This window comes from Cotesia typhae, unplaced genomic scaffold (assembly GCF_013202065.1).
Source record: "Cotesia typhae breed Kobodo isofemale line unplaced genomic scaffold, CoteBio_Ctyphae contig_44, whole genome shotgun sequence".
NCBI classification, from domain to species: Eukaryota; Metazoa; Arthropoda; class Insecta; order Hymenoptera; family Braconidae; genus Cotesia; species Cotesia typhae.
The window spans coordinates 456,390-473,371 of record NW_027423753.1 but is presented as its reverse complement, the minus strand read 5'-3'; the positions used below and the strand labels follow the sequence as shown (position 1 = coordinate 473,371).

General features: G+C 30.1%; 5 protein-coding genes across 10 annotated transcripts; 4 read left to right on the top strand and 1 right to left on the bottom strand.

The window, feature by feature from the left end:
* The first annotated feature begins 443 nt into the window (after positions 1-443).
* Positions 444-4,962, top strand: Man1 (LEM domain-containing inner nuclear membrane protein MAN1). The gene is made up of 10 exons (XM_074245127.1): positions 444-1,009; positions 1,290-1,999; positions 2,089-2,176; positions 2,249-2,451; positions 3,014-3,222; positions 3,281-3,409; positions 3,491-3,620; positions 3,833-4,322; positions 4,419-4,603; positions 4,698-4,962. The coding sequence occupies exons 1-10, from the start codon at positions 843-845 to the stop codon at positions 4,847-4,849; spliced, it is 2,463 nt and encodes an 820-aa protein (XP_074101228.1). The 5' UTR covers positions 444-842; the 3' UTR covers positions 4,850-4,962.
* Positions 4,963-5,975: 1,013 nt separating this feature from the next.
* On the top strand, positions 5,976-9,596 carry LOC141528866 (ninjurin-2-like). 3 transcript variants are annotated; one of them, XM_074245146.1, is made up of 4 exons: positions 5,976-6,366; positions 7,641-7,751; positions 7,879-7,944; positions 8,575-9,267. In XM_074245146.1, exons 1-4 carry the CDS (start codon positions 6,307-6,309, stop codon positions 8,812-8,814), a joined length of 477 nt encoding a protein of 158 aa, XP_074101247.1. In that variant the 5' UTR covers positions 5,976-6,306; the 3' UTR covers positions 8,815-9,267. The 3 variants fall into 3 exon arrangements, with proteins under 3 accessions (XP_074101247.1, XP_074101245.1, XP_074101246.1); XM_074245144.1 differs by lacking the exon at positions 5,976-6,366 and adding an exon at positions 7,038-7,443; XM_074245145.1 differs by lacking the exons at positions 5,976-6,366; positions 8,575-9,267 and adding exons at positions 7,041-7,443; positions 9,275-9,596.
* Positions 9,597-9,641: 45 nt separating this feature from the next.
* LOC141528870 (ninjurin-A) lies at positions 9,642-11,812 on the bottom strand. Of its 2 annotated transcripts, XM_074245150.1 has the most exons (5): positions 11,632-11,812; positions 10,069-11,390; positions 9,971-10,005; positions 9,830-9,911; positions 9,642-9,717 (listed from the first exon to the last, which is right to left on the bottom strand). In XM_074245150.1, the coding sequence occupies exon 2, from the start codon at positions 11,249-11,251 to the stop codon at positions 10,757-10,759; it is 495 nt and encodes a 164-aa protein (XP_074101251.1). In that variant the 5' UTR covers positions 11,252-11,390; positions 11,632-11,812; the 3' UTR covers positions 9,642-9,717; positions 9,830-9,911; positions 9,971-10,005; positions 10,069-10,756. The 2 variants fall into 2 exon arrangements, with proteins under 2 accessions (XP_074101251.1, XP_074101252.1); XM_074245151.1 differs by having other exon boundaries at positions 10,069-11,812.
* Positions 11,813-12,220: 408 nt separating this feature from the next.
* Positions 12,221-14,886, top strand: LOC141528858 (uncharacterized). 3 transcript variants are annotated; one of them, XM_074245133.1, is made up of 6 exons: positions 12,221-12,379; positions 12,894-13,103; positions 13,176-13,605; positions 13,693-13,815; positions 13,888-14,426; positions 14,520-14,885. In XM_074245133.1, exons 2-6 carry the CDS (start codon positions 12,907-12,909, stop codon positions 14,683-14,685), a joined length of 1,455 nt encoding a protein of 484 aa, XP_074101234.1. In that variant the 5' UTR covers positions 12,221-12,379; positions 12,894-12,906; the 3' UTR covers positions 14,686-14,885. The 3 variants fall into 3 exon arrangements, with proteins under 3 accessions (XP_074101234.1, XP_074101235.1, XP_074101233.1); XM_074245134.1 differs by lacking the exon at positions 12,221-12,379 and adding an exon at positions 12,498-12,561; XM_074245132.1 differs by lacking the exon at positions 12,221-12,379 and adding an exon at positions 12,692-12,827 and having other exon boundaries at positions 14,520-14,886.
* Positions 14,887-15,451: 565 nt separating this feature from the next.
* On the top strand, positions 15,452-16,905 carry LOC141528863 (aldo-keto reductase 1B-like). The gene is made up of 5 exons (XM_074245139.1): positions 15,452-15,590; positions 15,731-16,210; positions 16,286-16,501; positions 16,576-16,724; positions 16,792-16,905. Exons 1-5 carry the CDS (start codon positions 15,519-15,521, stop codon positions 16,832-16,834), a joined length of 960 nt encoding a protein of 319 aa, XP_074101240.1. The 5' UTR covers positions 15,452-15,518; the 3' UTR covers positions 16,835-16,905.
* Positions 16,906-16,982: the final 77 nt, after the last annotated feature.

Genomic DNA, 16,982 nt, shown 5'->3' with positions numbered 1-16,982 from the left:
TATTAGTTTATAAGAAAATACCTTTAAAAAAAATTTTTTTAGGTCAAATTATTAAACATAAAACTTTTGTATTTAGTTAAAAGCAATACCGAAAATGTCCGACTTAACATTTTCCGTATTTAATTATAAAAAAAATTAAAACACCATAAAAAATAATACCCTAATAAAATGTTTATAAAAAATCTTATTTATATTTTTTTAAACAACTTGTTAGGTTAAAAAATTTCGACATCTACTCCTTTTGTCAAAATTAACAATTTAAAAGATTGCCGCTCCACTTTGCGGTGACGTAGTGCGCAGAAGCCTGCGCAGTAGTCAGTTCTCTGATTGGCTGTGAGGAGCGCGCGCTTATTAACGGTAAATACCGCGTCAAATATACCAAAGATGTCGTCTCATGTAATTCGGCATTTTCTACAACATCCAACATGCCGATGATTCGTTGCATGTGAAGCCGCAACTCACTAGCAGCACACACGCTTTCCTCTCTCACATATAAAAATAAAAGCGTGTGTACACTCTCTCACGTACGTGGTCATACCGGTGTATAAACTTTATACACTCTGGGCGAGGGGAGAGAAAGCGTGAAAGGAAAGAGAAAAACGTTCAAGCATCAGTTCGCACTGGTTTAGGTTGTCTTGTGGTTTTGTTGTGTGCCTACAAGTTGTGTGTAATTAAATAAAAATATATTTATATATCTAATGTCTGTGCGATAATTGTTAAAGCTAGATCATAACCAGCCATTATTGAGAAGTCCAAGTATCGCGTGCGCCCGTTGCCGAGAAATCACATTGAGCGGTTAGAAAGCATTTTAACATTTTTAGGCTCGTTTAACTTGGGCCATAATGTCGGTGGAATCGCTGACCGACTCCGAGCTTCGCAGTAAGCTCGCAGAGTATGGTTATCCTGTCGGACCAGTCACCCAGACCACCAGGAAGATCCTCGTTAAGAAGCTCAAGAATCTTATTGAAAGTCGAGGAGCCTCTGGGTCACGTCATTCACTCGCCGCTAGGTAAAATTTATTCACACACACACATACACGCACATTAATATTAGCCTTTTTTTTTTTTTTTTTTAAATTCGTTATCGCCGCTAGTCTGCTAAAAAAATTACTCACATTGGCGCGGCATGCCAGCTAATAAATAGGACATTATTAATTTTGCTCCATTCTTCTCTTCTATTTATACACTAATAATCCACAAAATCTATTTATATTTTATGGAATTTTAATTATTATTGTTTTAATATATTTTCCAAATACAGTAACGAAATATTATATTTAATGAAAATAGATACAGCAGCGATGATACCGACGAAGACACCGCGTCAAGCACCACGAGGAAGAAAAAACCGGCAACTAACCGTCGCCAAACAATGGCGAACCCGATGCCGCCACCAGCACCCGCGCCGCCAGTGTCGACGAGCATACCCTCGCGCAGTCCCTCCAAACGACGTGCTGGCTCCAGGACATCTGAAACCAAGGAAATAGTTGTTCCAGATTACGAGGAGCCGACGAGCAACTCTTCGTCACGGGTGATGAAGAGTGTCACCAAAAAAATCACCAAGTCTTACAAGCTCTCGACAGTCAACGACGGCTTGGAGACCGGCTCGGACTCAGACATCCCCGAGGAACCCGAAAAGTCCTCCAAGTTACAGAATGAAAAGTCCTACTCTACTACTAGGAAAGACCGCAGCTCGGTTGACGTCGAGAAGCCTTCTACCAAGTCCTTCGGTGAAGCCAGACCCTCCAAGTCTTACGAGTCAAAGACTTACGAGTCAGTACCCAAGGTTTCACTTTCTCGGGAAGAAAAATACTCAGTGCCTCTTTTCAAACCTAATATCTCCCCGATAGCTCCTGTTAAGGAGGATAATTACAAGCGCGATGATACTAATGTTAATGATCTGCTTGCCAACTACGAGAGTCCTTTCCTGTCTGAATTCACTCGTAGGCTCAGCTCTCAAACTAAAACCAACGTACTTCCGTCAAGATCTAACTTTAAAAGTAAGTTTTGTTTAATTAAAAAATTATTTTTAAACCTAGAAGAATTTTTTTTAATTATTTTTTTTTTTTTTTTTTTTTTTTTCTTTCAGGCACAGGCTTGAAATCTACACGCTCGGATAGCAAGGACAGCGACACCAATGGCCATTTTTTATCGACAAAGTCTTCGTATAACTCCAGGTTCGCTTCAATACCAAATTGTATTATTTTTTATTCAGTATTTAATTTAATTAAGGGATTAATTTTAAATAGATATGTGTCTTCGTCAAACGACAGGCCTCGGGAAGTTGTAACCAGAAGTTACAAAGCTCCAATTTCTAAAGAAGACAGTAGGAACAGCCAAAACATGGTCTCAATGATACTCGTAATAGTCTTGGCCCTTTTCTTCAGCGGGCTGGCTGTTGTTTACTTGGGTCTTGGTGGTAAATCCGAGACTATTCCAACACTCCCGATGGGTAGGTATCATGATTAATTCATAAATAAATTACAAGTATAAACTTCAATATATATATATATATATATATATATATTATATATCACAAAGGTGTGGGTACAGATTGAAATATTAACTTTGCTTATTGATAATTATTAATTATTTTGCTAATCAACTGATAAGAAGTTTTGGCAAGTTCTTATCATTATAGATTACTTCAAGTAATTATTATTACTATTATTATTACACTAATCCGATATTTTTGTAAATTTTAGCTTTTTTTGAATTTTTTTCATTTAATTTAAATTCTTTACATCGTGTGCATTGATATTGAAAAATAAAATCGACGCAATCATATAAATTTTTTTTTTTTCTTTAAATAATTTCTTTTTATTGATTGCTAGATTAATTTATGTAATTTCTTTATGATTAATAAATATTGTATTGTCTATTATTATTAGTTCAGTAATTTTCTTTCCTTTTCCCTTAAGAGCTTAATTCATAGAATTTTTGTTATTTTATTAGTTAAAAATTAATCAATAAATAAATTAGTGAAGTAATAAATATCGTGGATTATTTTATAGACAATGAAGTACCGCTGTGTAAAAGTGATCACGACAAGCCAGGTGTTAATTGTATACTCGAAGAAAACGTTGAGACTGTGATGCAATTACTGAAAACGCTCCGGCCTAAACTGATGGAAAGAGCTGTCGCCGCGGCGTGCGAAAATTCTCTACAATCGGCTTATCTTACAGACCTTGATATCATCAATATGTACAAGAGCCAAAAAGTGGTAGGTTGTAAACTATTTATTCAAAATTACTTTATCTAATTAAAATATTATTTTGCAGAAAGAGCTGGAAATTACAAGTGACTTGCACGATGCTCAACTTTTAGTTTTTGAGAATCCTAAGTGGGGAATTTCTTTAATTGAAATTGAAGGAGGAAAAAATCCTAGAGAATCTGTTTTTGATTCAATGGTACATTATTATTATTATTATTATTATTAATAATTGAATTTATAATAAAAATCAATTAATATTATTTAATATCATTTTCAGGAAAATGTATTCCAGTCAAGATTGGATGATAAAGTAGCAATGGTGATGCTAAACCCAGAGTTACCAATGATGTGCATGATAAAACAAAAAATAATGAGCATATTATCAACATTATTATTTATGATTGCTGGTAAATTTTTGTCAGATTATTTATTAGATTTATTGCACGTTTATCTAACTAGAAATCCTGCATGATAACCCTGAAGACAATTAATTAATTAATTAATTTATAAATCCTTTGTATTGTTCCTAGTAAAAAAAAAAAAAAAAATTATTTTCTCTACCCTGTCTTTGATTCATTTAAATAAAAATAAAATTAATTGTATTTAAAAAATTTCTCAGGAATAGGGCTGATATTCGGCGGTCACTTGTGTGTCCAGTTGTACTTAAAGTACAAAAAATCAACCGAGAGAGAAGTATTCCAGCTTGTGAGTGAAATAATCAGCATGGTGGAGCTTCACCACCAGAACGCGATGATCACGAATCCCGGAGGGACCCAAGAGAGTTTCCTGGCAATAAACCACGTCCGTGATAATTTGATCCCTCCGAAGGATCGCAAGAAGATGGCTGGACTGTGGGAGAAAGCGGTGAAATTTTTGGATGAAAACGAGTCACGAATCCGTCGCGAAGTTCAACAAGTTGCAGGAGAAGAGTTTCACGTGTGGCGTTGGCTCCCCAATATCAATAGTTCACCTCCAACTACTCCAGTTGCCAGTAAAAAGACTAAAGTGTGGCAAGGACAGGCCTTTGAGACCATGGAAGGCTCCGTCAATAGTCTCACGTGTTCGCCTACTCCTTGCTTGAAAATTCGTCATATGTTTGACCCGGATGTGTATGTGTCTCATTATTCATTAATTTCTATGTCGATCGACAAGTATTAGTAATTATTTTTTTTTTTTTTTTTTTTTTTTTTTTTTTTTTCCCACAGAGAGTTTGAAGAAGATTGGGAAATTAAAGTGCAGGATGCCATTCTGGAAAAATGCGGAGAAGGTGTTAAAATTCTTCATATCAGAGTCGATCGCGGAAGCCGTGAAGGATGTGTCTATATGAAATGCTTTTCGCAAGAAGACGCTGGTAAAGCTTATCGTGCTCTCCACGGCTGTTGGTTTGATGGTAAGAATTTTTTTTTAGTAATTATTTACAAGTGGGGTCTACCATTTTAATTTTAATTTTAATTAATTATTTATTAAAATTTTTTTATTTACAGGGCATCTCGTAACTGTTAAATATTTACGGCTAGAGCGGTATCATGAACGTTTTCCTGGTGCAGTTCGTTGTAATATTCCATTAAAGCCGAGTAATAATCAACGGCTCTCTATGCAAGCACACTATTGGCAAAGTCCACTGGAAGCCAATTAAATTTTATTTAATACTTTCTCAGAGGTTTTCTTTTTTTTTTTTTTTTATTCTAATGACTTTTTGCGCGATAATTAAATTAATATTAATAATTAAAACAAAAAAAAAAAAAAAAACGTATCATAATTCTGTATAGTTACAATTTTAATGCAATTTAATGACTTATAAAACAAATTGTTAAAATTTTAAATTCCCGATAAATCGCGTAATTATTACTTAAATAATTTAAAACAGTAAGTGTCAGATTAAGATAATTAATAGATTAATTAAACAGCCCAGAATATAAATATTTAGAGGTTTAAAAATAGTTTTTAACTGTAAAAAAAATTAATACTAATAATTCTGGGCGACATGTACAGTTTAATCGTTTGCCTTCAGACTTACAACTTTTGTTTGTCTCACATTATTTATATTTGTTCATCACTCTTAAATATTAATTATTATTACTATTAATAAATAATTTTTAATATTTTAAAGAGCTAATTTTTATCCGTTCGTTAATTAAAAAAATTTTTTTTTCACGCTAACACACTAATTATTACTTTAAAATAATATTTTTCTTCAAATCATTAATTAATAATTGTAAAAGATAGTATAAATAAATTGTTATCATTGGTCTTGCTTATAATTATAATTTTTACATAAAAGATATAAAAAAAAATGACAATGAAAAAAAAAATAATAAAATAAAATAAAATAAAAGTAAAATTGTACCTGTAATTAAATAATAATCAGGCTTATTTTATAATGTTAATAAATATTTAAATTAAAAGCCGATTTGATGTGGTTTAAATCACGTAGACACGCCTTAGGTACAATGAATTTTTTAATTTTATATTTAGCGTTAAATACGCACATTGAATTTATAAATACAATAAGAGAAAAAAATATTTGAGTAAATAAAAATGAATGAGGAAAAATAATTTGTAATTTACTGTAAGTATATTAATTAATATTATAAGTAATTAAAATATACTTTACTGTTTAAAGTGGTTGTCATCGTAATTGGTAATAATACAATCATAACAATGGAAAAATGGTTGAAAAGTATTTCTTTGCATTGTATTTTTAAAGTGTATATTTAAAGAAAGTATGTACATTGTTTGATAGCTATCTAACTACCACCAGGCTAAACCAGCCAATAAAAAGTATCACTGATTGTCATTCTGGGGTGTTTTGATCGATTTAACTACCGGGCCGCTCATAAACGGCTAAGCAATTGCACAGTTGACAGTAACTCCCCAGTCTTCTTTCAATTTACATATATTTTACATTTATATTATATTAAATGTCTTGATATAAAGTTAAATGATAAAAAATACTTTTTTTAATTGATTGTTGTTGTTTGATAAGTGATTAATGTAAAATTAATAAACCGCAAGAGGGTTTATTAATTGAAAAAATATTTTTACGGCTTCAAAGTGTTTCGGGCAGTCAAAATTCTTCGCTACTTTAAAAATATGTCAACTGCGGCTACGGCCGTAGGACCTACAATTACCGAAAACGGTAATATTAATCAGGTAATTTTATTCGTTTTTATTTTGTCTAGCAAATATTTATTTTTATAATTTTTTTAAAAAATATTTAAATTAATTTATTAAATTTTATATAATTAAAATATTTAAATTAACTATATAAAATAAATATTTAATCTCAATTATTTCTTAATAAATGTTTGTATAATTAAATTAATTTTTTTACAAGCTAATATAATATTGATTTAAATAATTAACTGGTTAATTTCCTGTAAAAGTATATGTCAAGGTCAAAAGTGAATCAATGAATGCGTGAATGACCTCTTGTAAATAACAATTTGTGAAAGCTTATAATTTAGTGAAGCATTCTGACCCTGTTACAATTACCGAAGGAGATCTAGAGTCAAATTATATTTTATTTGAAGAAAGTTGGCACATGGACTGTCAATACTACATTAATACCGAGGGATTAATAAATAATTACAGCATTGACTTGGTTGTAAAAGTTCCTTGATCTAAAAAGGACAATGCAAAATTAAATAATTACCGGATCGAACGAAAAAGGAGTTATTGAATCGAGTGTTGATTTAATGATTCAATGACGAGTGCCAGTAGACAAAGAAAATTAAAAGAAAACCTCTACTCACTGTTGATCGAATGTGGAAGGAGTTTATTGCTCTACTCTGTCTACAACTAATGAGTTTGTACTGATCAATTGTCTCAACAGGTTCAATCTTTATTTTACTCCAATTTATTTAAAGATAAGCTTTGATATTATTGATAGTCTTGCAATCGCGTGATAACATTTTTTAACAAGTGTACTTACTGATTTATTAATTATCCGTTGTTAATAATTAAATAAAAAGTGACATGGCTAAAATTGAAAAGCCGGCTAATTTTCGTCAACAGTCCGGGGGTCTCCCGGAAGAAGATAAAACAATCGGGGATAAACCAGAGACACCGACTTTGGAAACTCTGAACGTTGAGCATGTTGTTTACCGGAACGGAAACAGGAATTATCCAAATCCAAGTGAGAGCTTTGACATTATTGAGCTGCCTCACACTTCCAATGATGAAATGAATGGACATGTAGCCGATCCAATAACCGAAATATTAGTGCCAGTGAGTTTTTATTCAGTTGAAAAGTTATTAAAGTGAATAAAAGTCTAGCATTGAATTATCTTTGTTCGGTAATTGTAAGGTCAACTGAATAACAGTTGTGATGAATGACAAAAGTGCTATTAGAATTTTTTTTTATTTATTTATAATTAATCATTTCTTTGTTAATAAACCTTTGTTGTATTTTTTTTTTTTTTTAGTTAAAGTCATTGGATGCGAATCGTTATGCGACGAAAAAAACCATCGCGCAAGGAATGCTGGATATCGCTTTGCTGACAGCCAATGCATCTCAATTAAAATATATTTTACAGGTATTTATTATTAAATTATCTTCTTTTTTTTTTTTTTTTTTTTTTTTTTTTTTATTTGGAGAAGAATAATAAATAATTATGACTTTAAATTTTTTAATAAAAAATTATTTTAATTTTTTTATTTTAGGTGGGAAAGCAGCATGAATTTTATACATTAATGTTAACATTAATCTGTTTGTCAATAGGGCTCCAGGTAATAAAAATTTGTAAATTAATTAACTATCACTCATCAATCACTTGGCACGTTTACTGGCATAATAATAATAAAAAAAATAATAATAATATTAATAATAATAATAACGAGCACGAGCACGAGCAATTGGTCCAGTTGTCGCAAATGTAAAACGACCAAAGTTACTTTAATATAAATAAATAAGTATATAAAAAAAAATTAACCGCGCAGATCCTGTCGGGATTATTATCGCTGTCATTGAACCTAATGACCGACCGGAAAATGGAAGACTCTCGACAAGGATACACCATCGAGTGGATTGGAAGAATAAGAGTCGCCCTGAGCTTCATAGTGTTCTTGGATAACATTCTGATAGCTACCTTCGATCCAATGGGTCTCTCCTCGCTCATAGCGATCGAGTCGCCAATCGACAATACTGAATTAATAAATTAATTAATCAGCCGACTCTTTAGTTGCTAAATATACCTTAAAAAAAAAAAAAAAATAAAATAAATAAATAAATAAACAAAGTGATAGAATAACTAATAATAATAATTGACTGCTGGTTGTTGCACGTGCTGGCAATCGGATCAATTGCTCGTGAAAATTCATACTGCTTACGGAAAACAAAACTTTAAAAAAATTACTCAGGCCGCCGTGGGTATACTTTTCATCGTGGTTGGTGGATTGGATATTAATCGACGGCGAGATCAGTGGGCTGCTAATTTTATTAATGACATCATTCTTATTTCCGTCTTTGTCATCAGTCTAACTAATGTTGTCATTTCGGGCTTTGGTATGGAGTTCAGTAACAAACCCTTGCCCGAGCTTATCGCTTATCGCCGACATAGTATTCTCAATGATAACAATGATGATTATGATACTAAATAGCTAATACCTTCATTTCATTATTTACATTTTAATTTTTAATTATATTTAAATTAGCCGACTTTAATTTTTTTTTTTAAATAAATTACAAGTAAAAAAAAAATTTCAAACGTCGACTAATTTAATTTTCATTATTTTTTCTTTTCTTCTGATCACTTAATTATTTATGAAAATTAAATTAGCCGACATTTAAAAATTTTTAGAATTTTTTTTTTGTTGAAAAAATTATTACAAAAAAATTAATAAAAAAAAATTTCACTTGTAAAAAACATGAAAAACTGTAAGTGTAATTTTTTAAAAATAGTTTTTTGTTTTAATTTAATTATTAAAAAAAAAAAATTAAAAACGTCGACTAACTTTATTATTATTATTATTTATTTTATTTAATTTTATTTTTTTTTACTACCATAAAAATCAATGGGCAAAAATAAAATGAATATAAAAAAAAAAAAAAAAAAAAAAGATTGCTCAAGGACTAATATGCCTCCTATTAGGATCTTCATACAACATAAACAAAGAGCAAGACCACAAAAAGGCAAACTTGTGGAACAACGTAGTGCTGACGATGATGTTATTAACAGTCACTGTAAATATTATTATTTCAGTGTTTGAAATGCACGACTACCCCGCGAGTGACAATCCTAAAATCTAGAATTATTTTTACACTTGCGTGCCTTTTTTTTATTTTATATATACATTTAACTTAACTTTTACTGAACAAAACAATTTGTAATTAGCTGTTGCGCAACCTCCTTAGAATCACTGTAAAAATAATAATAGCAATACTATTTAAACTAATAAATAATGTTTGTCAATAAATAAACTGTTGATAGTTTATAAATATTTTTTATTGACCAACCACATTTTTATTCAGATAAATAAATCACCGTTGTTATTTCTTTCCACCTAGAACACACAATTATCTTCTTTTAGCTTCTATTAATTTAAACCCGTCTTCAAAGCGTACTAAAAAATTTCTTCTTATTAAAAATCCAAAAGAAAAAAACAAAATAAATACCTTTCTTTCCGCCTTTGTTTCCTCCTTTCACGTCAGACTTCGCGTCAGATCCTTTGGCTCCTCCTGCTGCTCCGCCTTTTTTCTATAAATAAATATTGATAAATAATCCTATAAATAATCTCTGATAAAAATATATCTTACATCTCCTCCTTTAGCTCCGCCACCTCCTCCACCTCCTAAAAATCAATTAAATAATGTTAATAACAAAAGAAGAAATTAATAATAAATCCAATATTTACCTTTGCCTTTTCCCATATTGATAAGAAGTAAGTATTTAAAAATTAAAGACACAATTTACTTGATAATTTTATTAACTATATAACCTGGTGATATAATAAATATAACCACTAAACGTGCGTATGACTTTGGCAATTGCTAACTGCATTTACCTTTTGTTTCATACTACCCGCTCAGCGCAATATCATAGTCTTCGTTATATATTGTCTATATAAATTTATATTTCTTCTTTCTCTAGTCTTCTTTGATCAGTATACCTGTGCTCTGTCAAAAGCTGTGACGATAGAGCTTTTTGCGATGACGCAGATGCCTCAAGTTGACTTATATACACATATACATACATATTTATTTTTTATATCCAATATATCTACTGTAACCTTGATTATTTTATTTATTTAAAACAGTTCCTCATCTTACTGCCAACATTAATTAGGTCACAAATTTATAAATAAATTTAATATTCCGTAAATATGTTAATGACCTAATTTTATTAATAAAATTTTTTAAGAATTTTATAGCAATTAAATAATTTAAAAAAAAATTTTATTAAAAAGTTTCACATGTGAAAATTAATAAAAATTTTTTTATTGTAATTAATTTGTTAAAAAAAAATTTTTAAATTGACAGCTGACCGCTAACTTCATTATTATAAAAAATAGATGATTAAATTAAAAAAACCAAAAAAAATTATTATTGATTAGTTGCATTAGGTGACAGTGGAATTGAAGCCGGAGAAGTGACACTGAAGGCCGCGACGAAAACATTAATAATAGTGATGAGAAAAACACCGACAACTACGTAATTATTTATCATCTGGGCTTCAGGAGATTTTGACTTTCCCTTAATGTCAAAACGGCCTTTGAAGATCAAGCTGATGCCAACGGCGATCTGCAGGACCAGGCTGAACACGATCAGGAAGACTATTACAAAAAATGTCGGGCTTTCGCGCTGGTACTCGATGAGATATCTCAGCTGATTGGCATTCGCAGTTATCAACGCCACGTCCATCATACCCTGGGCCACGGTTTTTTTAGCTGCGAATGTATACTCTTGTCGCTGGGCTCGGCGGGTTCTCTTGTCAGTTGTGTCTATTGTTACGATGCTTTCTTTTGTTCCAGCGACCTGTATTTCTTCTTTGTCTTTTTTCCTTTCATTGTCGGCTATTTCTAGAGTTATTTCCTCCATTATTTATGGTTAATTTAAATTTTATTATTAATGACTAATTTAATTAACACTGCACTACAGACACACTCAGTGAAAAATGATTATTTTATCAAATCCGGAGTAGTTTTCTAGAATGGAAACCGCAAAAGTTACTTCCTATCTGTAAATAAATAAATAAATAAATAAAATAATTAATTCATCAATTTATATAAATAATAAAAAGTTTGTGATATATATAATCAATATATTTAATATTTTTTTATTTATTTTTAGTGATAAATTTAAAAATATTAAAAAAAAAAAAAAAAACAGATAATACTTTTTTTTTTTAATTAAAAAAATTTTTTCAAGTGACAGCGCTGCCTGTTGGCGGTAATTTGAAACATATTTTAAATACTTACGGAAAAAGCCGGACAAAATGTCAATACAAAATCTGTCAAAGGATTTTTTTTAATTAAATGCACTTTAAAAAGCAAATTACATACATTTATTTGTGATGCTGATGAATATACTAATGATAATAATATGGAGCTTCATAAAAAGTGAGAAGAATATATTAAAAGATCATCTAGAAAAGCTAAGAAAAATAATTTCCATCAGTCGGTAAGTCAACTTTCAATTTAAAAGTAAAAAAAAAAATTTGCTGCAAAATAAATAAATAAAAATAATTATATTAATAATTACTGTTTGTGCTAAATTAATAAAATCTTAAATTTATTTTGTTAATTTAAGAAATAATTTTGGATAAAGTCCTGATCACTCCTAAAATAATAACCAATTAAAATTTTTAATTTTTAAGTTAACAGCTGATTAAAAATTTATTTTTTAAAGATTTAATTGCACTTTTTGCCAACTAAAATATTTAACAATAAAAAAAGTGGAAATTTAAGTGATTTAAATGTTCACATAGAGAATTTTTTATTTTGGAGCATTTCGTTCCTTATCCCGCTGGCCATTGACTGTATTTAAGTCAATTTATCGACTGGAAAAAAAAAAAAAAAAAAAAAAAAAAACAAGGACGGCTCTGACGCTGTTGCTTTCTCAATATTATTTATTAAACAATTGTAAAAAATAATAATAAAGTTAACTGTCAAGTTGACATATTTAAAAGTGTAAGCAAAAAATAAGTTTCTGGAGTAATTAATAAAAGTAAGTAATTTTTTTTCATAATTAAAATTTTATTTACAAGGTTATCTTAACCTATTTGTTTTTTTTTTTTTTTTTTTTTTTAAATCCTTTTGTCAGGATTATTTTACTACTAAATTAACCAGTAGGCTGATGAATGAATTCATTATTTAAAAGACCTGGTTTTTGTTTTGAATCTAAACGTGGTAAGTTGTGCTGTTTTTCACAAGACAAAGAAAGTGTATATTGAGCGAAAAATGTTGACGTTTATTAGTTTTATTGGACAAAAGCCAACGGAGATTGTACGAAGGAAGAAACAAAATTAGAACGTAGTTTCAAAATTTCATTTTGTACTCAGTTTTGATTTTATCTCCGTGATTGTTGTTGATTAAAAACAAATGTCCAAGTTCGATACTTTCTGGGCTAAAATTCTAGCCTCGTCTCCTGCTCACGAGTCCTCCAACTGTCCAATGTATTTTTTAAAAACTCAAAACAAAAGAAATAAATTTTAAAAATAAAAAATTTTATTTATTTTCAGGTGTCGTAAAAAAATGAAAATGAAGAGAAGCAAATCATTATCTCCAGAACCATCAAGCAGTCGTGATGCTAAAATTCCTCGGCTGTCAAACGAATCGGCGTTTGATGAATTTCAGGGTGATTACAAAACAAAGCTGTTGGATTTTTCTGATGATGTATTGCTTAATATATTTAAATATGTATCGCCGCAAGATCTTTTTGCTTTGAGCTCGTAAGTAAACATATCAATTATACCTAGTCAATATTTATTTATTTCAATTATCATCTTCATTTTATTTATCAGGTGCTGTCATCGACTAAACCAAGTTTGCCGGGATCGTACTCTCTGGAAGGTTGTAAATTTTAAATCGCGTCAATTGAAAAAGAATGAGCTAAACAAAATACTCGGATTTTTAAAGCCAAATACCGAGAGTATTATTATTAACGGACGAGTTGAGTTTACGATCAACAAGGGTAAGTACAGAGACGACCACGAGAGTGACAAACATCAAGGGACCTTCAATGGTGAGTGTAAGGCGGCGAGTACATCAAACGGGTACATAAGAGACGTGGGAACTTCCAGTGGCTCGAAAGATCAAGCATCCTGTAGTAACATTGGAGAGAGAATAGTTATTTTAGAAGAGCTCAAGAACAATTTCCTGACTAAAATTGGAGAAATTTGTACAAGTTTAAAGGAACTTGTTATTGAAGAATTTACAATTGTTAATAATGACGTAAGTTGTTCATAACTTGATCAACAATTGGATAAATATTTTTACATAATTATATAATTATTATTATTATTATTATTTTTTTAATAGATAAAAATCACAGATTTTCCATCGACACTCGAGAAATTATCATTAAAAGGATGCAAGGTCTGCAATGTAAATCCTCAACAGTCTTATTTCTCAAAATTGCACCAACACATACCCAATTTAACAGTAATTATTTTTTTTAATTATTTTTTTAAATTAATATTTATTGTTTCTATTTAAATAAAAATTTTTTTTTAGACTCTAATAGTGACAGACTGTCAATGGTTGAGAAGCCACTCATTGATGGTAATAAGCAAGATACCCAAACTGAAAGAGCTGAGGATAAGCTCGTGTAAGTACGTGGGCGATTGTGTGGCTTACATGAGCCTCGCGACACGCTTTGGGTTCAAGTCGCTGGAGATATTAGACCTGTGTCACACGAACGTGGGGGACTCTGAAGTCAGCTGCTTCTTCCAGTACACCACGACCTTGACTGAACTTTATCTAGACTACTCGCCGATTGACTTGAAGCCAAAAAGCGACATTCACAGCTTTATCGCACTTAATCCGCCGGTTTATGAAGATAATCATGTAGCGCAGTATGTTATCGACGGCAATCAGTTTGATATGGATGATATGTCGCCTTGTGGTATTACTGATCGTTGTATATGCTCCATTGGGTCTTATCAGAGTCCGCAACCTCCTCAAGATACTCCACGTGATATGCCGGACATGGTTATTATTGAGCCACGACCTCGTATCTGTAGTAATCCTATTCTTCAGACTCTTGTTGTCAGGTAATTTTATTATTATTATCATTATCATTATTTAATTATTTTTAATTTACAAGATTACTATTAACTTTTTTTTTTTTTTTTTTTTTTTAACAGAAACTATCCAAAAGTAACAGACGCAAGTTTGAAACACCTTGCAGAGCACATACACAATTTAAAATATGTAGATCTGACTGGTACATCAATAACGAGACAAGGAGTTGAAAATTTCAAATGTCAAAGGCCCAATGTCAAGTTAATTTCATCGATATCTGATGAATAATAAATAATCCAGGAATAATGATTATTTATATATTAATGTAAATGTTTGACTGCCGTGCGGTATTTTAATGCGTTTACATTCGTGCAATCTAGTTATTATTTCTTATAAAACACTCTATGAGTGTTAGTAAATTATTATTATTATTTTATACAGGAGTTTGTTAGTTGGAATTAAGACTGTTTTTTTTTATTTCATCACAATAAAGTTTTTTTTTTTTTTTTTTTTTTTTTATTTTATATGAAGCTTCAGTACATTTATCCTTAATAATAAAAGTAAATCAAACATGGATATTTGTTAAATATTTGTAAATTAATTTTTACATTAATTGTAGATAAGACGCAATGGAATATAATACACTAACAGATTATTTCTTTATATTAAAAAAATAATGCTAAGTAATCACTTACAATAATTTATGTTGTATTTTTAATATTAATTAACCGATTTAGTTAGTATTTTTTAGCTTAGTTTAGATTAAGAGTATATATTTTTTCTCGTAAATTTTGTATTCAAGAAATAAACTTTCTTTTATGTACAAAGAAAAATATTTACTGATGAAAGAAAACTTTTCTATATAAAGTAAATATTATTTGTCTGCATAAATTAATTATTGATTAAGGTTAAAGTCATAAATTTTAGGATTATTTATTTAAAAAATTATTTTCTTTCAAATTAATCAACTGTTGAAGAAAAAAATACAAAAGCAATGAACAAATATATTATTCTACATAAAGTTTTGACAGCTTGCTAGATATTGGGTATAAATGCAGGTTTTTAAACGACTCAAACTCTAAACACACCAAAGCTGAACTGGAGTGATTAATTTATTCACTATGTCTAGTATTCCAACAGTGACTTTTTATAATGGAAATAAAATCCCAGCAATTGGCTTGGGGACATGGAGAGTAAGTCATAAATAAATTTCGTTAATTAAAATTAACTTGACAAATATTTAATAATTAAATTATGACAAAAAAAAATTTTAAAGCAATTTTTTTGTTAAATAAAATTAAAAAATGGTACTAATTATAAATATAAATTTCAGGCAGTTCCTGGCTTGGTAGGACAAGCAGTAAAAGACGCTATAGACGTCGGGTACCGTCACTTTGACTGTGCTCTGGTTTACGGAAATGAAAAAGAGATCGGTGAAGCCTTGCGAGCTAAGATAAAAGAAGGAGTTGTCAAACGCGAGGATTTATTCATAACATCAAAGCTTTGGAACACTTACCACAAGACTGAGTCAGTGGAAAAAGGGATCAGAAAAAGTTTAACTAATTTAGGCCTGGACTATTTGGACCTCTTTTTAATTCACTGGCCCTTTGCTTTTGAAGAAACTGAAGATCTTTTCCCGCTGAATCCTGACGGGACGCCAGCCGGCACAGAAACTGACTATCTGGACACCTGGAAGGGAATGGAAGCCGTTTTTGATAAAGGACTAGCTAAAAATATCGGAATTAGTAATTTTAATTCTGAACAAATCACTCGTTTGTTGGACAATTGCAGAATCAAACCTGTTGTTAATGAAGTATGTTCCTTTTTTTTTTTTTTTTTTTTTTTTTTTTTTATGAAAGTTTTGAGGTGTTAAAGAATTTATTTTTAGGTCGAATGTCAGCCGTACTTGACTCAAAAAAAATTGTCAGCATTCTGCAGAGAAAGAGGCATGGTAATTATTGCTTATAGCCCTTTGGGAACTCGCGACTCTCATATCCGTCCGTGGGCTAAATCAGGTGATCCATTTTTTTTAGATCATCCTAAAATAAAAAGTATTGCTGAGAAGTATAACAAAACACCTGCGCAAGTTGTTATTCGCTATCAGGTAATTTTTTTTTTTTTAATTAATTTTAATTTATTTTCAACAAAAACTAAATAATTACACAAAAAAAATTTCAGATTGACCGTGGTCATGTCGTAATTCCTAAAACAACATCAAAGTCACGTCTTGTTGAAAATTTAAATGTATTTGACGTTAAATTAAGCAACGAAGATATGACAATAATTGATAATTTTGAGTGCAATGGACGATACGGTATTCTTTCAAGGTAATTACTTCAATTTTTAAGTTTCTTACTATTATTATATATTAAATAATAATTTGTAATCTTCTAGGTGGTCATCGTGTCCGAATTATTCATTCAATATTCCATTTTGACATGAATTACAATCAATATTATTTTTCCTAATTTTTTCATCAAAATGTATAATAAAAAATAAAAAAAAATATTTTTAAAGTCATATCTGAATTAATTGCTGTAATCATAAAGTAGCTGTTTATATTCAGTTAAAATTTTAATGAAATT

What these genes read in the sequence shown, in the direction of transcription:
- LOC141528866 (XM_074245144.1), top strand. Translation starts at nt 7,192, where the DNA reads ATGGCTAAAATTGAAAAGCCGGCTAATTTTCGTCAACAGTCCGGGGGT. An exon ending in TAACCGAAATATTAGTGCCA is followed by an intron (nt 7,444 to 7,640) that starts GTGAGTTTTTAT and finishes TTTTTTTTTTAG; the next exon opens with TTAAAGTCATTGGATGCGAA. An exon ending in AATTAAAATATATTTTACAG is followed by an intron (nt 7,752 to 7,878) that starts GTATTTATTATT and finishes TTTTTATTTTAG; the next exon opens with GTGGGAAAGCAGCATGAATT.
- LOC141528863 (XM_074245139.1), top strand. Translation starts at nt 15,519, where the DNA reads ATGTCTAGTATTCCAACAGTGACTTTTTATAATGGAAATAAAATCCCA. An exon ending in TTGGCTTGGGGACATGGAGA is followed by an intron (nt 15,591 to 15,730) that starts GTAAGTCATAAA and finishes TATAAATTTCAG; the next exon opens with GCAGTTCCTGGCTTGGTAGG. An exon ending in CGATACGGTATTCTTTCAAG is followed by an intron (nt 16,725 to 16,791) that starts GTAATTACTTCA and finishes GTAATCTTCTAG; the next exon opens with GTGGTCATCGTGTCCGAATT.
- LOC141528870 (XM_074245151.1), bottom strand. Translation starts at nt 11,251, where the DNA reads ATGGAGGAAATAACTCTAGAAATAGCCGACAATGAAAGGAAAAAAGAC.
- Man1 (XM_074245127.1), top strand. Translation starts at nt 843, where the DNA reads ATGTCGGTGGAATCGCTGACCGACTCCGAGCTTCGCAGTAAGCTCGCA. An exon ending in TGTACAAGAGCCAAAAAGTG is followed by an intron (nt 3,223 to 3,280) that starts GTAGGTTGTAAA and finishes ATTATTTTGCAG; the next exon opens with AAAGAGCTGGAAATTACAAG. An exon ending in ATTATTATTTATGATTGCTG is followed by an intron (nt 3,621 to 3,832) that starts GTAAATTTTTGT and finishes AAAATTTCTCAG; the next exon opens with GAATAGGGCTGATATTCGGC.
- LOC141528858 (XM_074245132.1), top strand. Translation starts at nt 12,754, where the DNA reads ATGTCCAAGTTCGATACTTTCTGGGCTAAAATTCTAGCCTCGTCTCCT. An exon ending in GAGTCCTCCAACTGTCCAAT is followed by an intron (nt 12,828 to 12,893) that starts GTATTTTTTAAA and finishes ATTTATTTTCAG; the next exon opens with GTGTCGTAAAAAAATGAAAA. An exon ending in TTACAATTGTTAATAATGAC is followed by an intron (nt 13,606 to 13,692) that starts GTAAGTTGTTCA and finishes TTTTTTTAATAG; the next exon opens with ATAAAAATCACAGATTTTCC.